This window comes from Lontra canadensis, unplaced genomic scaffold (genome assembly GCF_010015895.1).
Source record: "Lontra canadensis isolate GAN:19392208 unplaced genomic scaffold, GSC_riverotter_1.0 scaffold13, whole genome shotgun sequence".
Lineage (NCBI taxonomy): Eukaryota > Metazoa > Chordata > Mammalia > Carnivora > Mustelidae > Lontra > Lontra canadensis.
This window is the reverse complement of record NW_022631007.1, coordinates 11,672,828-11,693,082: the sequence shown is the minus strand read 5'-3', so window position 1 is coordinate 11,693,082 and position 20,255 is coordinate 11,672,828. Positions and strand designations below refer to the sequence as shown.

General features: G+C 57.6%; 1 protein-coding gene across 1 annotated transcript in view; it reads right to left on the bottom strand.

Moving 5' to 3' along the window:
• Positions 1-8,630: 8,630 nt before the first annotated feature.
• DIS3L2 (DIS3 like 3'-5' exoribonuclease 2) overlaps positions 8,631-20,255 on the bottom strand; it is a 349,252-nt gene continuing 337,627 nt past the window's right edge. Inside the window, exons 15-21 of the mRNA XM_032857493.1 lie at positions 15,035-15,218; positions 14,338-14,424; positions 11,790-11,937; positions 11,272-11,402; positions 11,000-11,119; positions 9,847-9,948; positions 8,631-9,148 (exon numbers count right to left, since the gene is read on the bottom strand). Coding sequence (XP_032713384.1) covers positions 8,990-9,148; positions 9,847-9,948; positions 11,000-11,119; positions 11,272-11,402; positions 11,790-11,937; positions 14,338-14,424; positions 15,035-15,218 — 931 coding nt within the window. The 3' untranslated portion in view covers positions 8,631-8,989. The remainder of the gene's footprint in view (positions 9,149-9,846; positions 9,949-10,999; positions 11,120-11,271; positions 11,403-11,789; positions 11,938-14,337; positions 14,425-15,034; positions 15,219-20,255) is intronic.

Here is a 20,255-nt window from a genome sequence, read left to right as displayed (position 1 = left end):
TCTTTCTTTCTTTCTTTCTTTCTTTCTTTCTTTCTTTCTTTCTTTCTCTTTTTCTTTCTTTCTTTCTCTTTCTTTCTTTCTTTCTTTCTCTTTCTTTCTCTTTCTTCCTTTTTTTTTTAAATTGTATTTATTTATTTGACAGACAGAGATCACAAGCAGGCAAAGAGGCTGACAGAGAGAGAGGAGGAAGCAGGCTCCCTGCTGAGCAGAAAGCCAATGTGGTGGGGTTCGATCCCATGACCCCGGGATCATGACCTGAGCCGAAGGCAGAGGCTTTAAACTAGTGAGCCACCCAGGCATCTCCCTTTTTTTTTTTTTTTTTTTTTTTTAAGATTTATTTGGGAGAGAGAGGGAGCAGGCACATGCAGGGGGGAAGGGGAGGGAGAGAGAAACACAAACACACTCTCCTCTGAGCACAGAGGTGCATCTTGGGGCTCGATCTTGCGACCCTGAGATCAGATTTGAGCTGAAGCCAAGAGTCAGTCGGTCAACGAGCTAAAGCCTCCAGGTGCCCCCCTCCTTGCACTTCTCATCCCATGTCTCCCTTCTCCTGCCAGACTTGCCTGTGCAGTTCTGGGGCCTGGAGTGGAGGCCTGTCCATCTGTCTCTCCTTGTGGCCCAAGCAGGGGGCCATCAAGAAAAGTCCTGTGGCAGGGGCCACCTGAGTGGCTCAGTGGGTTAAGCCTCTGCCTTCTGCTCAGGTCATGATCTTAATGTCCTGGAATCGAGCCCTGCATCGGGCTCTCTGCTCAGCAGGGAGTCTGCTTCCCCCCCACCCCCGCCTACTTCTCTGCTTTCTTGTGATTTCTCTGTCAAATAAATAAATAAAATCTTAAAAAAAAAAAAAAGTCCCAGGGACTGTGTACTCCTCACAGAAGTTAGCTGTATCATAGCCTGGGGGATAAGATGGACCACGAAGGAGCACTCAGCAGAGAGCAACAGGCATGGCCAGGGTCACGGGCTCAATGAGAGAGATCTTAGAGGCCACCGAAAAGCATTGGCAGAGGAGGGAGGAGCCCCTTGCCTCTCTTTGTACCTATGGTCCATGTGTGTCCGTGGTCCCTGTTGCAGGCCCAGAGAGACTTAGGCTCTGCCCTTGCCAGGAGCAGATAGGCACTGATTGGAGAACAGTCCCCGGAAGGGGGGCCTTTGGAGGGAACCAGAGACAGCACAGACCTTGGGGGCATCCACGGGGCCATGGAGGGGAAAAGTTTGCCGAGATAAGTTCTGGGGCTCAGAACGTAGTGCATCTAAGGCCTGAGTTCAAGCGCACAGTGGGATACACCTGGTAACTCCAGGGGTTACATTGTGCCAAGTCACTTGGGAATTTCCTCATGCTGGGAACTTTGACCTGTGTGAAGTTAAGCACCAGCTCTGTGTTTGGGGTCCGAGAGGGTTTGCAAAGCCCAAAGGAAGGCCCCGGAAGGCAACTGTTAATAGCAGGAGCCCATTGCACCAGCCTTGGAAACTGAGGTTTGGGAGGGGGCATGGGCCTCTGACGCTCATAGGCCCTTCACAGCAGCCCTCACCAAACTGACCGCAAGAGGGCTCAGTGAGGGTCCTGGAGGCAAAAACCAGAAGCTGGGCAGCTACTCATTGCTTAAAGGAGACAATTTCATACAGTGAAAATCTCCTGAGCACCCACCATATGTAAATCATGCTGGAGGACTAGCTGAGTCCATCAGACCCAACCAGTGAGGGGCTTCCTGTCTAGAAGTGTGTGTGGGGGGGTGATACATAAACTGAATTCTGTTCCTGGACACTGTCCCAGGGAAAGAATGGGGGTTCCCCTGAGCAGAGTCAGACCCCCTTGGAGAGGAGCAGGAAGTGTTGGCGGGGGTGGGGGTGGATCTGGGCAGGACAGAAGCCTGCGTGTAATGCCCATTGACAGCTTGCAGGATTGGGGCTGGGCTGTGCCTCGGGCGGGGCGGGGGGGGGTGCAGCTGGAGGGACACATGAAGAGGAGGTGTTTGTGGGGGGCGGAGTGGGAAGCCTAGGCAGGGGCGGGTGGGGAGTCACTGGCAGAACACAGTGGAGGAAGGCACATCATGTGACTTTCTGTACTTTGGCCTGAGGGATCGGCCCTCTCCTTGGTGCCTGCCCTCCCTGCTGGCTCCCTCCCTGCAATGACCCTCACAACAGCCACACTCCAAATCCCTCTTCTGTGACAGTCATTGTCTGCCAGCCCCTCTCCAGTCTGCCTCCCCCAGCTCTGGCTTCTCCTACTGGACGGTTTCTTCACAGAGGATGGTAACAAAAAGGTGTTCAACGGATGCAGAATTAACCACATTACAGACCCCCAGGTTGCCAAAGACCAAAAAGCATGTTGGGGCCTGGGCTCACTCTCCACCACTTATAATGGTCCTTTGGTACTTAACCTCTCCCAAGCCTTGATGTCCTCATCTGTGAAATGGGAAAAAGAATAGTACCGATATCCCAGGGCTGTGAGACAGACGCAGTTCTGGAGGGGGAGGGGAAACTTCTGAAAAAAGGCAGATCTTGAACATAAAACTAACTGAAAAAAATAATAAAAATTAAAAGCGGAGTGTTTGAAAGCCAGTCGGCCAAATGTCAGACAGAGTGGCTTATTCCTAGAAAGCAAGTATTTATAATTAAGGTCTGGGTGGGGAAGGTCTCCTTCTGGGCCATTCCACCTACCTGTGTGGGAGGAACATCTAGGCACTGACCCTCCACAGGGGAACTTGGGTCATATATATTCAGGGAGTGCAGAAATGGGGACCGTCCACCAGTAGGGCAGGAAACACCACCATACCCCTCCCGCATTTAGTTCCTAGGGGCTCAGCCTGCCCCAGGCTAGGGGTGCAGGAATGGGCTGGCAGAGTGGGCAGAGGCCCAGCCTGGCCACTCTGCCTGGTGGGAGCCGCCACAGGGCCAGGCTGTTGCTGGAGCCGTGGCTCAAGGTCATTCTCCTTTGGGTCATGCGGGAATGACACCTCCAAGGCTGACAGGGGCTTTAGTCATGGATGTACAAGGTGAGGGAACGAAAGCTTACTCCGGGAACTGCATTCAGTAGCTCTGATTTTTCTATCCTAAGAACCAGGAGGACTGTCTTATTTCAACAGCAGCTTGGTTTGAAAATCTATGAAGGTGAAAATCTCCTCAAGGAGACATTTTGCTTCACGTTCTGTCTTGCGCTTCCATTTCTGTTACTTCTTCACTATTTGGCTCAATGCTTTCCAGAACTGAGCGATGAACAATTTATGAACATTAAAGAACACAACACAATTCATGAAACTGTTTGAGTAAAACAACTTTAAGTAAAATAAATTATTAAAATGGGACTTGCCCCCTCTAAAATCGTTTATATAAAAAAAAAAAAAAAAAAAAAGCACCACCAAACCATAGAAACTCATAGAGAGAAGGTTCAAAAAGATGATCTTGCAGGAAGGTTTTGAATATGTCACCTGACTCAGTTATGTGCAAATTCAAACTCATCATTCCAAGTACTTCATGTACTCTCTCCCCAACCCCCATCTCCAGAATCTTCTTTATTGTTGTGAAAGGCAGCTTTCTCCTTCTCTTCATCAGGGCTAGCCTCTTTCATCTGCTTCAATACCCCTCTCACCTTCATTGACCCTGAAATCTGTGACTGTGCTCATGAACTGGGATTCTGTAGTCAGTGCTCAGCGGGGGTCTGAATTTCAGCCCTCGTGCAGAGTTGCATTGCACGGGGAGGCCCACAGCCTCACCTGTGGTTCTGTCCCCCCACAACTCCCTTGCCCCAGCTGCCTTGGCTCAGATGGGGAGCCAGGACAGCCCTTAGGGGCTCCACTGAGACAACCAGTGGGGCCTGTCCCCACTCAGACTGCCACTTGAGTCTCTAAGTAAAAGGCCTTAGGCAGCATTGGAACTCACTGGGAATATGAGGCCACCTGTCAGCAGGAATTTTATCTTACTTACTGGAATGATGGACTGTTTACTATCCCCGTTGCTGAATGTACAAAAAGCCTTTTAAACCAACTGTAGATCCATTTCTGCTAAGAAGAAAGATTTTAGCAGGGGGGGAGTTGTTTGGGTTTTTATTCTTATCCAAGTTATACACGAATATAATTTAAATTATCAAAATGCTCTGTAAGGTTGGGTTAAAAAAACAACAACAAACAGCAGTTCCCTGTCTCCCTCCTTGCATTTTCCCATCTCTGAGGCAACTACTTTCCTCTTTTGGCTTTCTGTTGGTATTTACCACTGTTTCTAAATCATTTCTTCATTTTCCCATCATAAGCTCTATCTATTGACACATTCTACTTATCTTCTGTTCTTGGTTATCTAGAATCAGCCCCAAACAACCTCACACATTTATTGGATCACAGATCTGCAATCTGGGCAGGGCTTGGAGGGGACAGTGTGTGATCAACGGGGCTTCGGCTGGTTGGGACCTGGGGGACCTGCTTCCAAGATGGCTCCATCACAGGGCTGAGGAGCTGGCTTCTTTCCATCAGGGCTTCTCTACGGAGTCGCTTGAGCTTCCTCACAACATGGCAGCTGGATTCCAAGAGCTAGGGAGTAGAAGCTGCCAGTTCTTTAAGGCCTGAGCCTCGAAACTGGCCCAGGGCCACTTCCGCCACATTTCTGCTTCTTAGCGGCCACCGAGCCCGTCCAGATTTAAGGGGGAGGCACAGAGACTCCGTTTGTACTTATTGTATTTATTGGTTTATTTAGTGGTTTCATTGAGGTATAATGGACAAATCGTAATTGTATATATCCAAGACGTACAACTTGATGATTTGATATATGGATACACTGTGCAGTGATCCCACTGTCAAGCTCGTTAACATTATCTGTCACCTCAGAGCGATCACATTCTTTCCGTGGTGAGTGCACTGAAGATGGACCTGCTCTGCGGCTCCACAACACCGTGTTGTTAACTACACCACCGTGTTGTGTAGTAGGAGATCCCCGGACTAGTTTATCTTACAACTGAAACTTCATCCCCAACATCTCCCCATTCTTCTTCCCTGCCTTGGCCCTGGAAAGCAGCCTTCTCCCCTGCTTTTATGTGTTTGATTCTTGTAGACTCCACACGTAAGCGAGGACATGCGGTGTTTGTCTCAAGCCGGGCCCGTTTCATTCAGCAGAACGGCCTCCAGGTGCATCCATGTTGCCACAACTGGCAGGATGTCCCTTCTCACAGCTGGACCATATTCCGTTGTGTGTATGTAACACATTTTCTTTACCAGAGGCTGTTGCCCTGTCTCGGCTGCTGTGAGTTCTGCTTCCCAACCCGTGTGGTCCTAACCCACCGCACGACTCTGCCTCATGCTCTCAACTCCCAGTAGTGGCATCTGAAGCTCTCTTGTCTCCAGAAGGAGTCTGAACTCTGGCCTCTGCTGTCCCCACCCCTCATCTGCCCCATCCATCCCCCATGCTGTCCCCAGGGCGTTCCTCTTTGCCTCCTCTGGTGGGAGCCATTCTTGCCTGTGCCTCCAGCACCTGTCCGTGCCAGCTCTGTCCCATCTTGGATTTGCTCCCTCTCTCAGGCCCTCATCTCCCCTGGATTGTCATAGCCCCTCTAGCCTGGGCTCCTGTCCTGTGGCATCACCGCTCTGCACTCGTGGCAGCTACAGCAGGCGTCTGCTGCTATGTCTCCGTGGGGGCCTACCCTCTTCCTGGGACCTGGTCCCCAGGTTCTTGCCCATCCTTCCCAACTGCCAGGGACCACAGGAGCTCCCACTTGGTACCATGACAGCTCTCTGATGGGCCAGGGCTGGGCAACCGCCCCATTCTTTCCTGGGGTCTTAGAGCTGGGAGGGTGGGCTGCAAGATACATAAGGTGGACACTTCCAGAAGGTCACCAGGGGGGAAGTGATCTATACCAGGAGAAAATGAAGCAGAAACAGAGAAGGGGCATAGGGCCACCCCAAGTGACCTGGAGGTGTGGTGCCTCCCTGTCTCCCCAACATGGGCTTTCCTGCCCTCCTATGGTAGTTCTGTCCAGCCTTCCTGTCGGTTCCCTTCTTCCCAGAGCCGCTTTGCACTGGGTTTCTTTCCTACATAATCAAAAGACAGGAGTCCTCCTGAAGCCTCAGGACCCCTCTCTCTCTGGCTCCTCCTTCCCAGGCTCCTTGTATCCCACCCTTCTCATCTTCCTGATCTTAGATTTTCAGTCCTGAGCCTTCCCAGGCTGACCCTTTCCAGGGGTCAGGCGGGAGGACACCCCGCCTGAGCACCGCTCTCCCCTGAACCTCCAGGCCCGCCTGGCTTTCCCCAACCACCCCTGGTGCTGCACCCCACACCCTCCACTCCCCGCCCCTGCCTCTGTGCAGGGGTCTATTCTCAGCATGGAGTCTGGGGATGCTGGCTTGAGCCCCTCATCTGTTCCCGGGTCTACCCCCGGGGGGCAAGGAAAGCCCTCTCCGCCCCAGTTCGGGGGCTTTCCTTGATCACTCTGCACCTGCGCTTGGCCTGCCACCCCTCCACCCCCTGCCCAGACAGCACTGGGCCTCAGGGCCCTGGCCTGCAAACAGCCACAAGGCTGCTCCCTAAGGCTGTGTCCCCACAGGACACCCCCTCCTGCTTCACCTTCACGCCATCACCACCGCCTCTTGCACTAGTGACCCACCTCCACCTGCGGACAGCAGCCCCACGAACAGAGCGTTGCAGCCACTCCCTGCTCCCTGCTAAGTAAAGGAGGGAGGGAACAGAGGCCTTCCTGGCACAGCCTTGGTTAGAAACCTTCAGTGGCTCTGCCTGGCCCTCAGACAGAGTGCAAACTCTCTGGCCCTCTCAGAGGGGCCGTGGGATCTACCTTTCCAGCATCTTCTTGTGTGTCCTCTTAGCACTCTGACCTTGACCTTCACAGTTCCTGGTTAGGCAAGTAGCTTCGAGCCTCAGTTCCTTCACCCCAGTGGGGCCCAAGCACGGTCTTCTGGCTGCTGCACCTTCAGGGCTAGGAATACACTCTCCAGCCTCAGGACTTTGCTAGAGCCTGTCCCCCTGTGACGCTATTTGCATCTCGGCTCCCTCCACCATGGCGACCTGACGTGGCCCCTTGAGGAAGACAGAGCTTTCCTGGCTCCTGTCTGGGCACAGTTTCCACTTCTGTCAAATGAAGCAGGGGTGGGCTGGGTGGCCATGGCCCCCGTGGCCCTAGCGTGGCTCAGGGTGACACCCACCTCTGCCCAAGCAAGTCCTGGCGGCCAAGTTGTGCCATGCTGACCAAGTTGGCTGGGCCTCACCAGGGCTCAGGGGGGCGCCTGGGCCGTAAGGACCGGGGTCCATACTGAGTCCATGTTGCTCAAGAGGGAGCCCAGGGGCTCTGACCCACAGCCTCCCTGATGGGTGTCATTCCACAGGGGCTCTGCTCCGCTCTCTACCTCCAGGCTCTGCGGGAGGCCGGCAGGAGACAGCCTCAGTGCAGAACACCAGTGTCCTTCCTCAGAGGGTGAGGCAGTATGAGGGGATGGGGACAAGGTTGAGGTGTCTTGCCCTTGGGCTCTGTTGGGTTGCCTAGGACAGGAAACACTCAGAAATCTTCTCATCCAAACACGAAACCATCAGACCCTCTCACCTATCTTCCCTTCAGGTCCCTGGTTGTGTGAGAAGGTTCTGGGGACAGGAACAGAGAGGGGTGGTGGCCTCAGGGATATCCTGGGGGTGGTGAGATGGACACCTGGAAGGCTGGCTAAGGTGTTGGAAGAGAAAGGAATGGAAGGCAGGATGGTGGCGTGTCCTCCATTCCCTTCTGACACCTGGCCCAGGGCTTCCCGTGCGGGACAGAAGCAGCCATGCCATCTGTCCTCCAGAGCCCACAAGGTCCTCCTAAGAGGTACTGTACTGAATTTTTCTTTGAAGAGCATTCATTGCAACCTGATCAAATGGGCTTGTTAATACTGACCCCCAAGGAAAAGGCATGGAGGAACAAGGGCCAAGGTCTGGTTTCCACCCGGGTTTCCGGCAGTCCTTTGGGAGGCCAGCCTGTGGTTCCCTAGCTGGGTGGGGAAGGAGTGCAGGCCAGGGTCAGGCCAGCTGGGGAGAGAGCACAGCTCAGGGGCCCTTCATCTCTGTCCCCAGGTCCCCAGGGGTGATGCAACTGGGGGGTGCTCAGGACGATGCCAGGCAGGTGACAAGGCCAAGTTAGGGCCACCAGGCACCCCTCTGCCCCTCCTTGGCTGGGAAGGCCAGGATGAGGGCCTTCCTCGTCTCTGGCAGGCCCAGGTCCCCTCTGTCCCCCTGCTCCTCAGTGCCACCAGGGTATAGGATTGGCACTGGAGGGTGAGCCACCAGCTTGAACCCAGGCCTGTGGACTGGGCTACTCAGAGCTCTGGCCTGGGACCTGAGGGAGGGAGTGTCGCAGGACCCCTGCCGCCCCTCCTGAGGCCAGCAGGCAGAGGAGCTGGTGGGGGCAGGGCAGACAGTCACTTTCGGCTGGGTGATGGGTGAGCTTTGCTGTCTTGCATACTAATTACATTTCTAATCATCTAGAACGAGGCACGGGCATCGGTCTGACATGTGGCCAGCTCTGTGAATCATCCTGGAACTGACAGGAAGGTTCTGGAGGGTGGTGACCCCAGCTCAGCTGCGAGGGGTGCAGCCTGAGCCAGGTCCCTTGTCCTGGGCCCAAGGGGCACCCTGCTGCCCAGGCCTCCCCACAGTGCCCCACACACCAGACAGCAATTCACACTTGATTTTATTCCATGACACTGATTTGCTGAAAGTCCCCGGTTTCCTGGGCAGGGGAAGGCAGTGGGTGGCCTGGCAGAAGGGGGGGCCGGCCTTCCCAGGAGGACCGGGTCCCGTTCTGCTCAGGGGAAGCATGAGCCAGGCCTCAGCCTTCCATCCAGTCCCACCCTCTCCCCTCCAGTTTGTTTAAAAACGGAGCTGCAAAAATAAAATAGAATGAGGAAATAAAAACAAAGCCCTGAGTTGTTAAAAACCAAATTAAAAATCCCCTTTGGTGTTGAAAGGTCCTATTCCTAAAAGTCGGCAGGTGGGGCAGGGGTGTGGGTGGGTGTGGGCTGCGCAGGAGGCCTCAGGCCTGCAGGCCACCAGCGACACCGGCATCTGGCTGCTCCCCATCCTGCCGGCTCAGGAGGCCCTCGGTGCCTGGCCGCTTGAGGATGGCGCTGTACTTGAGGGCAGTGGTCTCAGCCTGCAGTACCACCTCGACCAGGCTGAAGATGGTGACGACCTGTGGCACAGGAGAGCCCAGCTTGGTGACACAAGTGCGTCATGGGGGGCCGGACCCGGGGTGGGGAGGGTGGGGTGGGTGGGTGGGAGGGGCAAGAGCTTGTGGCTGGGGTCCAGCCCTGCCACTGTCCTCTTAGCTGGGCCCCAGGTCCACTCGCCCTCCCCTCTGGGCCTCTGTCTGCCTGTCTGCAAGCAAGTACTGAGGTCATGGCCCTGGAGAGAAGTCAGGGAGCCAGACATGGCTGGGTGTGTCTTCTGGTTACAGTGAGTGTCTGGGCTTTGGGAACAAGGAACTGGGGTCTGGGGCCTGCCTTCAGAGCGTGCAGTGGGTGAAAACCACTGTATGCAACTTCTTGGGTAGGAGATCCACAGTTTTCATTAGATTCCCAAAAGGATCCCCAAAGTTAAAACTCTGCTTTAGAGGGGTAGGCAGAGCCCCTTGTCTGTCCCCATGCTGGGGGCGGGGTGCGGGGAGTGGGGGAGGTGGCCCAGGGCAGGGAAGGCAGTACGGGAAAGCTCTGGCCCCAAGGAGGGGATATGGGTGAGCTCGCTGGTGTCTACACATAGAGCCTGAAATCCCACAGGGGAACCTAAGTGCTGGGGTGTGGGGAGGGGTGGGAGGAGGGCTCAGGAAGAGCTAGAGGGCAGATGGTCACACCGTGGTTTTTTGAAAAGGCTGCCCCACTCCCGGGTTCTGACCTGCTGTACCAACTCCTGGTCCGTGTCCTCAGGCTCCCAGACAAGTATGAGCTCCGGCTTCTTGCCCACCTTTTGGAAGTGGTAGGACCGCAGGGGCAGTGCCTGGGGGTCCACATACCTGAGTCTCAGGTTCTAAGCTCTGGGAGCCACCTCCTAACCTTTGACCCTGGAACCCTCCCCCTCCACCCCCGCTGGTTGGAGGCAGCCCCCTGCCTTTCCCTGCCTCCCACTAGCCTAGAACTGCCCCAAGTGCTGAATGGCAGGGGCTCAGGCACCTAAGGCTAGAGGGGTGCTGACCCCTGCGGGCACCGGGTCTGTTAGCATAGGCTGAGGGCTGGCCTGTCTGCAGCCCTAGCCCTGTCTGATGACCGACACCTGAACTTCCTTCCTGCTTGGTGAACTTGAGGTCTGGAGCCCTGACGGATCCCCAGTGGGACTCCATTCTGTCTCTTCTGACTTACTGTATTAACTTCATGCTTGCTCCACTCTGTGTGCTGGATTTCAGGAAATTCAAAGCCAGAGTCAGGGCCCAGGGGGTGACCCGCTAACCGCAAGGGTACCAAATACCCTTGGGAAGAACCTTGAATAAACAGCCACACAGGGCAGGACCCAAGGCAAATAGTGGTCTCTTCTGTCTCTTCAGGGGACAGAGCTTCCAGAGTGGCCACGGATCATTCTCTCTGATCTTTCCTCCCTTCACATTCCCACAAGGAATTCCCTAAAGCTTGTGTGCTCTGCCCTCCTGCACTTGTCTGGGAGCGGCCTGTTCCCTTGAGCCTGACTCCTGGCCCGGATTTCTCATCCCAGGCAGGTGTAGCGGGGTGTCCCAGTGCGGCCTATCAGGTGGGCTTGGTGCTGGTGGTGGAGGGCAGCAAGGTCAGGGACGGCACGCCCTCTGCCTCCACATGGCCAGTGTCACCACCACGGCTTGTATTCTCCAGAGCCAGTGAGGACAGCAAGGACCCCGGCCTATGCTCCCATCCTCCATGCTTCCCGCCAGATGCCGGGCAAATATGGAGGGGACCCCGGCAGAGAGCTGGGGGACATGCAGGTGTGCAGCGGACACAGCTTGGTGTGGGAGGGCTTTGCGCAGAAGTGGTGGGGTCCCGGCATCCTGGAGCTGGCCTTGCCCCAGGGGCCCGTGGGGACTCACGTTACAGTAGATTCGCTTCTGCACACCATAGCGCAGCACCAGCACGTCGAAGGCTTGGTTCAGGACACCGAGCACCATGGCTTCCGACTCCAGGGGGCCGCTTTCCTGCAAGGCAGGGCTCTAGCCAAGGTTCAGCCACGGGACGTGGCATCACCCCCAGGGCCATCCCTGGCTGCCGAAGGCCCCTGAGCTCCTTAAGAGCGCGTTGTGCATTGGTGCCCAGGAGGGGGCGGTGGGGTTGGGGTTGGGGGGCACTGGGCTGGCGGCCTCACCTTAACCAGGATGGCAAAGAAGAGGCCGGTGCTGAGCTCCTGGACGCGCTTGGAGGCCATGCGGCGGTCATTGCAGTGGTCGGCCTGCTTCTGCAGGGCCTCGGGCTCCAGGTCAGGCAGCTCCCCGCAGCCTGGGAAGAGGGCGGTTGCGGGGCTGCTGGCAGGGTGCTGTGCATGCGCCGGCCACAGCTGGGTGAGGGGTGGCACGGTGCTCCCTGCCCAGGCGAGGTGGCACTGGCCTCCCCTGCTGCCTGGCTCCGGGGGATGGGAAGGTGGGCGGCCACGGTGAGGGCCCCTGGCTTTGCACAGGACTGGTAATGAGCGACTGCTGCTGACCCCCGGTGAGCTTTCGCGGGGGTGGGGGGTTTCTGGGCCCAGGCTCTCCCACTGCCTGGCTGACCACCCCCTGGGGCTTCCACGGCCATGCAGTGTGGCTTCTGGCTGCCAGGCGCCCACTCAGAGCTGCAGCAGCCCTCCAGCAGGCACAGGCTGTGTGACTCCCCGGCCATGCCTCTTACCAAGTGCGGCGGCCAGGAGGCGGTGCACCAGGACGTCGGCGAAGCGGCGGATGGGGGAGGTGAAGTGGGTGTAGAGCGGCACGTTGAGGGCGTAGTGCCGGAATTGCGTCTGGTCCTGCAGCACCCCGGAGCAGAAGTACAGGGCCATCTGTGGGTGGGGGAGAAGGGGTCTGAGAGCCGGGCTGGCCCCAGGGATTTTGGGAGCACACGGAGCCGCCAGGCCGCCGGCAGCTGACCGCAGGCCGTTCCCTGTATGGGGGACCCACAGGGCTCTGCGAGGCCGCGGAGGCCACCACTGCCACCTGGCCAGAATGGCACGTAGGAGAGAAGGCCTGGGATGCCTGGTACGGGCCTACAGGGATGTGGGCAGTGGGCACCCAGCTCCTCCCCTGTGGTCCAGGCCTAGTCTTTGGTGGTGACCAACTTCACGCCCTCCAGCCCCTATCCCTGATCTGTGGAAGGCCACGCTGGGACCCTGGCACCTCTGGGCCCCCTACCGGCAGCCACACGCCTGCCAAGGGAGAGAGAGGCTTGCCAGCTGCCAGCCTCAGCCCTTGTCCCTGACAAGCCATCCGGGCACCAAGGTCTGAGTTCAAGAGGCCTTTCTGCAGGGGGCAGTGAGGATGGGGTACACGAAGAGAGGCCAAGTTTCTCTAGGGACCCAACAAATGGTTCCAGGCCATGGTGGTTCTGCTGTGTGGGTGGCCTGGCCACAGTGCCTGCAGCCACTTGCCCTGTGGTCCTGGAGGTCTTGGGGCTGCGATCCCAGGATGCCGCGAGGAGCAAGTGGACAGATACCTCATTGAGGCCCAAGTCACAACCTTGTCTGTTCCCTCGCTCCCTTGCTGCCTGTGCGCTTGGCCAAACGGAGAGCCGGCTCCGCTTACTCTGTGTGTGTCGGGCCTAGAATCCAGGGCACAGCTGGTGACAACCTGCTCAGCTCCCCGAGTCTGCCTCCCTGCCAGCTCCTGCTGAGGCCGGGGTCATGTCCAGGGCAAGTTGCTGGGGGAGGTGGGAGCAGCCGCCACGCCAAGCCACGTCTGGGCGTTCTCAGTGGTGGTGGCCCAGTTCCCCAAACGAGCTGGGCTGAGCAGCACAGAGGCCCTGGTCCCCTTCCTGGCTGGGAAGGTGTCTCTGGGCAGGATGGGACGGGTGGGGACTGTGGCTTTCCTGGGACAGGAAAGTCCCAGGTGTCCTGTTTCAGTGGCTTCCTTAAGAAACTGCTGCTGCCACTGCCTGGTCCCCGTTCTTGTCCTAGTTCTTAGGGACACCACAGGCACTCCAGGACCCTTTGCCATCAGTTCCCCACACAAAGGCTAGCTTGAAGGTCACTCACTGGCAGGAAAGGCCAGAAGTCCACTCTTTTTCAGGCTCTACGTGACTCAGGAGAGGAGGGCTCCTTTCCACAGAGCTCCAGAGCTAGTTTGACTTTGGAGGTGGACAGTTCCAGACACTTCCAGAGGCTGGAGGCAGGGAACAGGAGCCCGACTGGCCCTGCCTGGCACAGTCAACAGGCAGTTCCTGGGACCCTGGGGCGACCACATCTCAGAGCAACTAGAGCGCAGAGTGACATCGAGTCCCCTCGCCACAGGCACACCTGCCCCTCTGTGTGGCATGCTTTAAAGGTGCTTGGTTGGGGGAGACGCTTGTGACCGGGGACAGGGTAAAGGCAGCCAGACCCAAAAGGGCCCCAGTGGCTCCATTCCTAGCAGGAAATATGAATGTCAGGAAATAGATTGGCTGTGGCCAGCTGAGGTGACCTGGTTCTTGTGGACTGATTGAATCCGCAGAGTGACTGAGCCCCTGAAAAATGGTCTGTCATTGCCCCTTGGCCAGGATGGAGCCCAGAGCTGGCCCCATTAGTATGCGCAGCTCCGGCTGGCCTCACAGGCCGGGGGGGCGGGGGGCTCCTTCCCAAGATGCTTGGGCCTGCAGGGGCTGAAGCTCAGATTCAGGGGGCTGAGACAGGCTGCCGGAGCAAGTTCATTGTCTAGGCCCAGCCTTGCCAGCCTGTCATACTGCCTGCGACATAGGCCCACTGCCTAACTCCCCTCCTACCAGCGAGGAAGAGGGAGATTCCTCTGCCTGGGGTCCACAGGGTGGGTGCGTGGTGGGGGGTGATGACTTCCCCTCCAGGAAGGCTGCGATGGGAGACAATCTCTCTCCTCCAGGGTGTCCATCCATCTCAGTTGCTAACTGGCCCCTGTTCCTTCCCTGAGCCGGTCTGATCTGTAGGGACTGGGCACTAAAGGCTTGGTGTATGCTCTGTGATGACTCCCTGCCTTCAGTTAGGGAATGGAGCCCCTGAGGCCATGCAGGGGGTAGCGGGCCTCAAACTGGGCCCTTGAACGGCCCCACAGAAGCTGTCCTTGAACAGGTAAGGCAGGCAAGTCTGTGTAGGAGGCTGATAATCAGAGCACAGGGCTCACCTGTCCTAGGTAATGCCTGGGGCTATCCTCCCCATCCCTCCCCTGAGGCTGTCTGGCATGTGGAGGTCCTGGAGGACCCTGGGAGAAGGGTCAGGTTCGGGGGGCAGGTCCTTCCTTACCTGCATGGGCCGGGAACACATGTTGGTGAGTACCTCCTTCCGGGCCAGGGAGTACTTGTCATCTCCAAATGTTGTGGTCAGACTTTTCTAGAAGCAAACCGTGTGATAGGCAGTCAAGCTGGGCCAGGCACTGGGGAACCCTGTCACCCTCTGACCACCTGAGACCCAGCTCTGGGGGTGGAAGGGTAAGCTGAGGGCTTGACCTCGCTCAGAGGGCCATGGTGGGGTGTGGAGGCCAGCAGCCTCCAGCCTGTGTCCTACGCTGGGCCGTGGCTCCGATGTCAGCTCTTCCATGTCTTGTTGGCTGCATGAGAGACTGGTTTCCACTGTCTTACCTAAGGTACTTCTCTGCCCACCCCAGGCTTAAAAGCCCAGAGCGGAACAGCCACCCTTCCGTGGGATCAAAGGTCAGGCCTGAGCCCCATAAGGCTTAGTTCCAGGAAGGGAGCACTTGACAGCACTTACCATAAAAAACATTCCTGGGCTACCAATCCTCTCAGCCCCCTATGGAAAGTTTCTGGGCCCAAGCCCAGCCCAGCCCAGCCCAGCCCCGGCCGCAGGATCCCTGCCCACGACGGAGTGTTGAGCGGCTTCCCTCGGCCTTGTCCTGGTGGGGAGTGTGGCCCATGGCCGGGGCGTCTGTGACTTGGAGGCCTCTCCCCAGGGCCTTCTCCTCCCTCGCACTCCCGGCACTCACATTGAGGGCCCCTGCAGAGCTGAAGTCCATGGGCAGCCCCAACTGCTCGCAGAATTCCACAAGGTCATTGAGCATCTTGGTCTGGGGCGGAGGGTGCCGGCGCAGGAGGGCACGCTCAGGGAAGGTGCAGTGCGTCTTGTGGGCCACGGCCATGTTGGCCAGGAGCATAAACTCCTCCACGAGCCTGCGGGGGGTGGGGAGGTGGGGAACAGGTGTCAGGGGCCGCCACTGCCCTTTCTTTCCCAAACTAGCTGCAGGCTGGTTCTCTTGTGCCAGAGATGCCCTCCTGCCATCCAGTCTCGTATCCTGCTCGTGCCCCTCTTGGCGCTAACCCGTCAGTAGCGCTCTTCCCTTCTGACATTTGAGCTTGCGCACCACCTCCCCCATGAGTCTGGGCAGAATGGCATCTGTCTTCTTTCCCACTGTGGCTCTGTGCCTGGTACCCCAGCGCCCTGCCTGACAAAGAGAAGGTGCTGGATAAAGCTGTCTGCTGAACGACTTGCCTCCCAGGACACTCAGGGGCGCCCCCAGGGGTGAGAAAAAAAGATGCCCAGGCCCAGCATCAGCACGCTTCTTGGGGGTGCAGAGAAGGTGGTCAGCAGACCCAGGGCTCCCTTCTCTCCTTGGGGAGAGAAGGGTTTCTGAAGATGAACAGGAGGGTCACAGACAGCAAGAGGAATCCGGCATCCTGGGGCGACGTCAATGTGCTGTCGAGGTGTTCAAATCCCAGAGAGTTAACCTCTTAGGTTTGAACACTTGCTGCTACCCTTGAGCGTAATTAGAATCAAGAAGCAGGGACAGATACGGCTCCCGGTGAAGAGACAAAGGCACACCCAGGACCCAGGGAGAGGAGCAGGGACCGACGGGGGAGGAGAGGTGTGTGCCAAGAGAGAGGAGTCAGGAAAAGGGGGAAGCTGTATCGCATAGCCAGCTTCGCATAGTCAGCACCCCCAACCCCCAAACCTGGGGCAGGAGGCCACGTGCTGCTTCCCCGACCCTGGGCTCTGGTGGGAGAGTGAGCGGAGCACTCACAGCAGGAGAGCAGAAGCGGCTGGAAAGGGGCTGTATGGGGCCAGCCTTGCCCAGTTCAGGGACCACTCTCCCCAGCCTTTATTCTGGACCCCAAGCAGCACATCAAGCCCGTGCTTCTCCCACGGAGCCAGAAGAGGTCAGGGAGTGAGCTCCCGTGGCCCTGGCGGCAAGTAGCCGGGGGATGAATTGCCTTTTCCTGGAGGTGTGTGTGTCGCTTTAGGGTTAGCCTTGCAACCTCGCTGAGCTCTTGGAGAGAAATGCAGCCTGTGACGGGAGCAGGGGAGGGGAGAGGGAGCTGACAGAGCCCCTTTCCCACAGCAGAAGTGAGGTTCTGGTTTGCCAAGCTGTCCTGAGAACACATCTGTCTTTCCCTGAAGCCCTCTCTACGAGGGACAAGGCTGAGGGAATGGCCCTCTGGTGGTAGCATGGAGGGCCGGGGGCCAGGTCGGGGCCTCGGGAGAAGGCCAGCCTGAGCCTGGGCTCTAGCCCCTCATCTGCGGGGCTGACTTCGGACTGGATAGAGTTTGGGTGGAGGATGGCAAGGGTCAGACCTCCGTGGATGGGGAGTGTCTTTATCCCCTACTGTGTGCTCATAGTCACTGCAGGGACCATTCTGCCTCCCTGCCCCCCCCCCCCAGTCTGTCCTTGTGCACAGCCCTTCCTGCTGAGAAACCTGGGGTTCAGTCACCGGAACCGGCCACTATTTCCTAAGTGGAGGTCTGAATCCTGGCTCTGTGTTCTTGCTGTAGGAACAGGCACGACTCTGAGACCTCTCCTGACCCTCCTTTCTCTCAAACGTATATTCGAAGGGCAGCCCCAGCCCACAGGGCAGTCCTGGAGACCAGTGTGAACATCACAGGTTATAAGGGCCTCCTGTCATCAGCCTCGCGACATAGGATGTACTTTCTCTCTCTGCACTGTCACGCCAAATGGCCAGCCGTGGTGGTGGGGGTGGGGGGACTCCCCAAGATGCCCTATGAGTTTCATTCCTGCCACTGATCCCCCTTACCTGCCCTTCCCTTGCTTTCCTGAAGGCCCAGGCTGAAGGCTGTGTCCATCTCCCCCCTGGGGCCCTACTGCCAACTGGCCCCCAGGCAACAAGAGCCAGGCTGTTTCACGGTCACCTGTGTCTCAGACTAGCGCTGCTGGACTTTTCATATTTCGATCTTGTCAACCCAACAGGATTCTCAGTTCCTACTCAATAAATGCCTGGTTTGGTTTAATGTCTGTTCTTGGTCATCACCAGAATGCTTCAGATGCGTACCTTCGTTCATGTCTGTCCACTCAATGAACGTTACTGTGTGCCAGGCGGTTCGAGACCTGCCTCCCCCTGCAGTCCGAGAATGCTTGTGGGCAGGGTGTCTATGGTCTATTCCTTGGGGCCCCGCAGTCTCCAGCCCAGGTGCAAGCTTGGGCCAGAAGGAAACACCTAGATAATCTTGGGACTGACCCTGCGCTGTGTTTTGCCAGTGTTGCCAGCAGGGGGCAGCATGGCCCCATAGCAGGGCTGCCGTCAGGCTGCAGGTGAGGGAGTGCTGGGCCTGCCAGAGGAGTGGGCTGGGCTGTGGCATTCCAGCTGTCCCTGCACGCAACTCCCACCCCTGGGGTCAAAGGAACTGAATGGTGGGGTGCCCCCCCCTCCCGGAGGTGGAGCTGCGTTCCTGCTCCCAGTTCCTGCAGGTGCTCTGCCACCTCATCTCAGGTTCTCAAGTAAGGTCGAGAACAGGAAGGAAGGGATGGGGAAGGTGGGGCTGATACCCAGAGCCCTAGGCAGTGACAACAGACTCCAGTCAGGCTGCTTCTCCATTACTTGTCCTCCCTGGACCTCCAGTACACTCCACGAGCACCTGAAGTCGGTGGGAGAAAAGCCAGCATGCTCTGGTTAACCTTGAGAAGAAAGTCTGTCAAAGCTTGAGATGCAGAGGCTGACCTTGGACAGGTCCCTTGGTGCCTCCTGGGGGCTCCATTTCTCCCTGAGTGTCTCAGTCCCTCCCTCAGGACAGGGGGGCAGGAGGTGAGAACTCTCTCCTGTGGAACTCTCTCCAAGATAGTTTGCAGATATCAAGCATTCATCCCAGAAAAGCATCAATGTCACTGAACTGGGAGGTGGCGTAGCAATAAGGCTGACTCCCTGGGTATTGCCATGGCTCATTAGTGTTCTAGGATAGCTGCGGGGACCATTTCTCCACAACCTGTCCTTAAAATCCTTCTTCTGCCAGCAGGGGGGATAGGAGTGGGTAGAGAGAACACGCAAACTGTGAGCAGGAGGAAACGGGGCTTGGAGCACCGTGGCAGTTTGGTCCTGGGGCGGGGGTGCTGGGAGGGGTGGAGTGCGTTTGGAGCAGGGTCCCCAGTCAAGTGAACAGGAAGGCCAAGGAAATGCTAAGCGGCTAGCCCCCAGATTCCCCTGAGTTCAGGATTCACTGTCAAAAGTGGGGCCAGGTACCGCAGAGGGAGAACTGGGCTGGGCGGCAGTGGGGGTGAGGCAGGAGGGTGTCTCTGCTCTCATCTGAGGCCCTCAAAGGCCCCCTTCACCAGGCTCAACAGGTTTCCCCCTAGGGGTCAGTTCCATGGATGGGCCAGAAGGGGGCCCCCCAGCCTCTTTCTTCCAAAGGACCTGGGACGTGGCAGGAGCTGTTTAGAACCCAGGAACTTGTGGGCAGGAAAGAGCCTTGGTTTAGAAACTGCAGTCCTGCGGCCCAAGGTCCAGGGGTCTCTGGGGTCCCATTCCGTATTTTTCTCCTCAGCCAAAGGGGGAAAGGCAGGGCGATTAGAAGAGGAGCCTGAACAGCTGACTTGTCAGCGAACACCCCTTCCCCCCTAATTTCCTTTCCCTGTTGGGGGCCTGCGCTGACTGTAGAGGCCCCGAGCCAAGTGGCTGGGTCACTAAGATGCGCCCCTGACAGCAAACGTCACGCGTCAGAGGCCAGGTGGTGGGGATGGAGGACCCCGCTCCTGGATCTGGGTACCTGACCTGGCCAGAGCCCATCTCCTCCACCCGCCATGGCATAGGCATGAGATCACAGTGCCCCACCAGCTGGGGGAGGGCGAAGAGGCTGGAAGTCAGCAACTGCCTGACAACTGCTCTACACGGGGGCTCAGGAATGGCCACCAGCCAGGATCCCCTTCCAGAACAGCAAGCCAAGCCCTTGGAGGTGGGGCCTCAGTCCCGGTCCTGGCATCTGCCCAGCATCCGGAGCCCAGAGCCACTGGGGGCCCACAACTCTGGAGGTCTTGGGGGTGTGTGTGGGGTGCCTGTGACAGCCAGCTTGGGGCCATGCCAGGACGTGAGCCCATCAGCACTCATTCCCGGCATCCCACCTGCTTGGGCTCTGGGTTTGCAGGTGCTGGGGGGGAGAGCAGGGTGGGTGAGAGGCTTCTCATCCCAGGGAGGAGCAGAGCAAGCCCAGAGCTGTAGGAGTCCCTCACCCGCTCGGGCAGACGCCAGGTAAAGGCCACAGACAAGCTCCTCACAAGCACACACCTCCTCACACAGCAAAGACGACTCTGGTCCAGAATGGTGTTTCCCCAAGTGTGTTAACGTAACTTAGAGAAAAAAGTATAAATATCTATGAAATGCTAGGGGACGATTCCAGTTGAGGTTTTTATTCCAGGAGGCTAATGCACCTCAGGACGACAGAAGCTCCAGGCTGTGGCCCTTACTGCTCACTGACCCCTGGACTTGGGTCCCAGCAGGAAGGATGAGGTCTGGGAGAAGGCGCTCTGCCTGGCGGGGGTCACACAGTGGCTACAGGGGCAATGGGCTGGGACAGCTGTCCTTTTCGAGGAAGGCTGCCCATTCTTGACTGTCGTTGTTGGAGGAACTGGACAGAATGTTCTTCCGGGAGACCGCGGCTCTGTTTTGTTAATGAGGGGCCTGAGGGGGTGTCTGTGGCCAACAAGCCCCTCGGGTGGGACAGGGGGAGGGTGATGTCCCAGGCTGAAGCTCCTGCTCGTCACCTCTCCTGCTGTTTTGCACTACGTGTCCCGCTTCTCTCCTTGGTCCAATGCGCACGGGCCAGGCCGTGTGGAGGGGAGAGGCTAGTGGTCAGTCGCAGGCCTGGAGTTCCTGCTCTGCCCCTCACTGGCTGTGGGACTGCAGACACAATTTTAAACCTCTCTGAATCTCAACCGATTTACCTGAAAAATAGAGGTGCGATATACAATCTCCTGGCCTCCCTGAAGAACA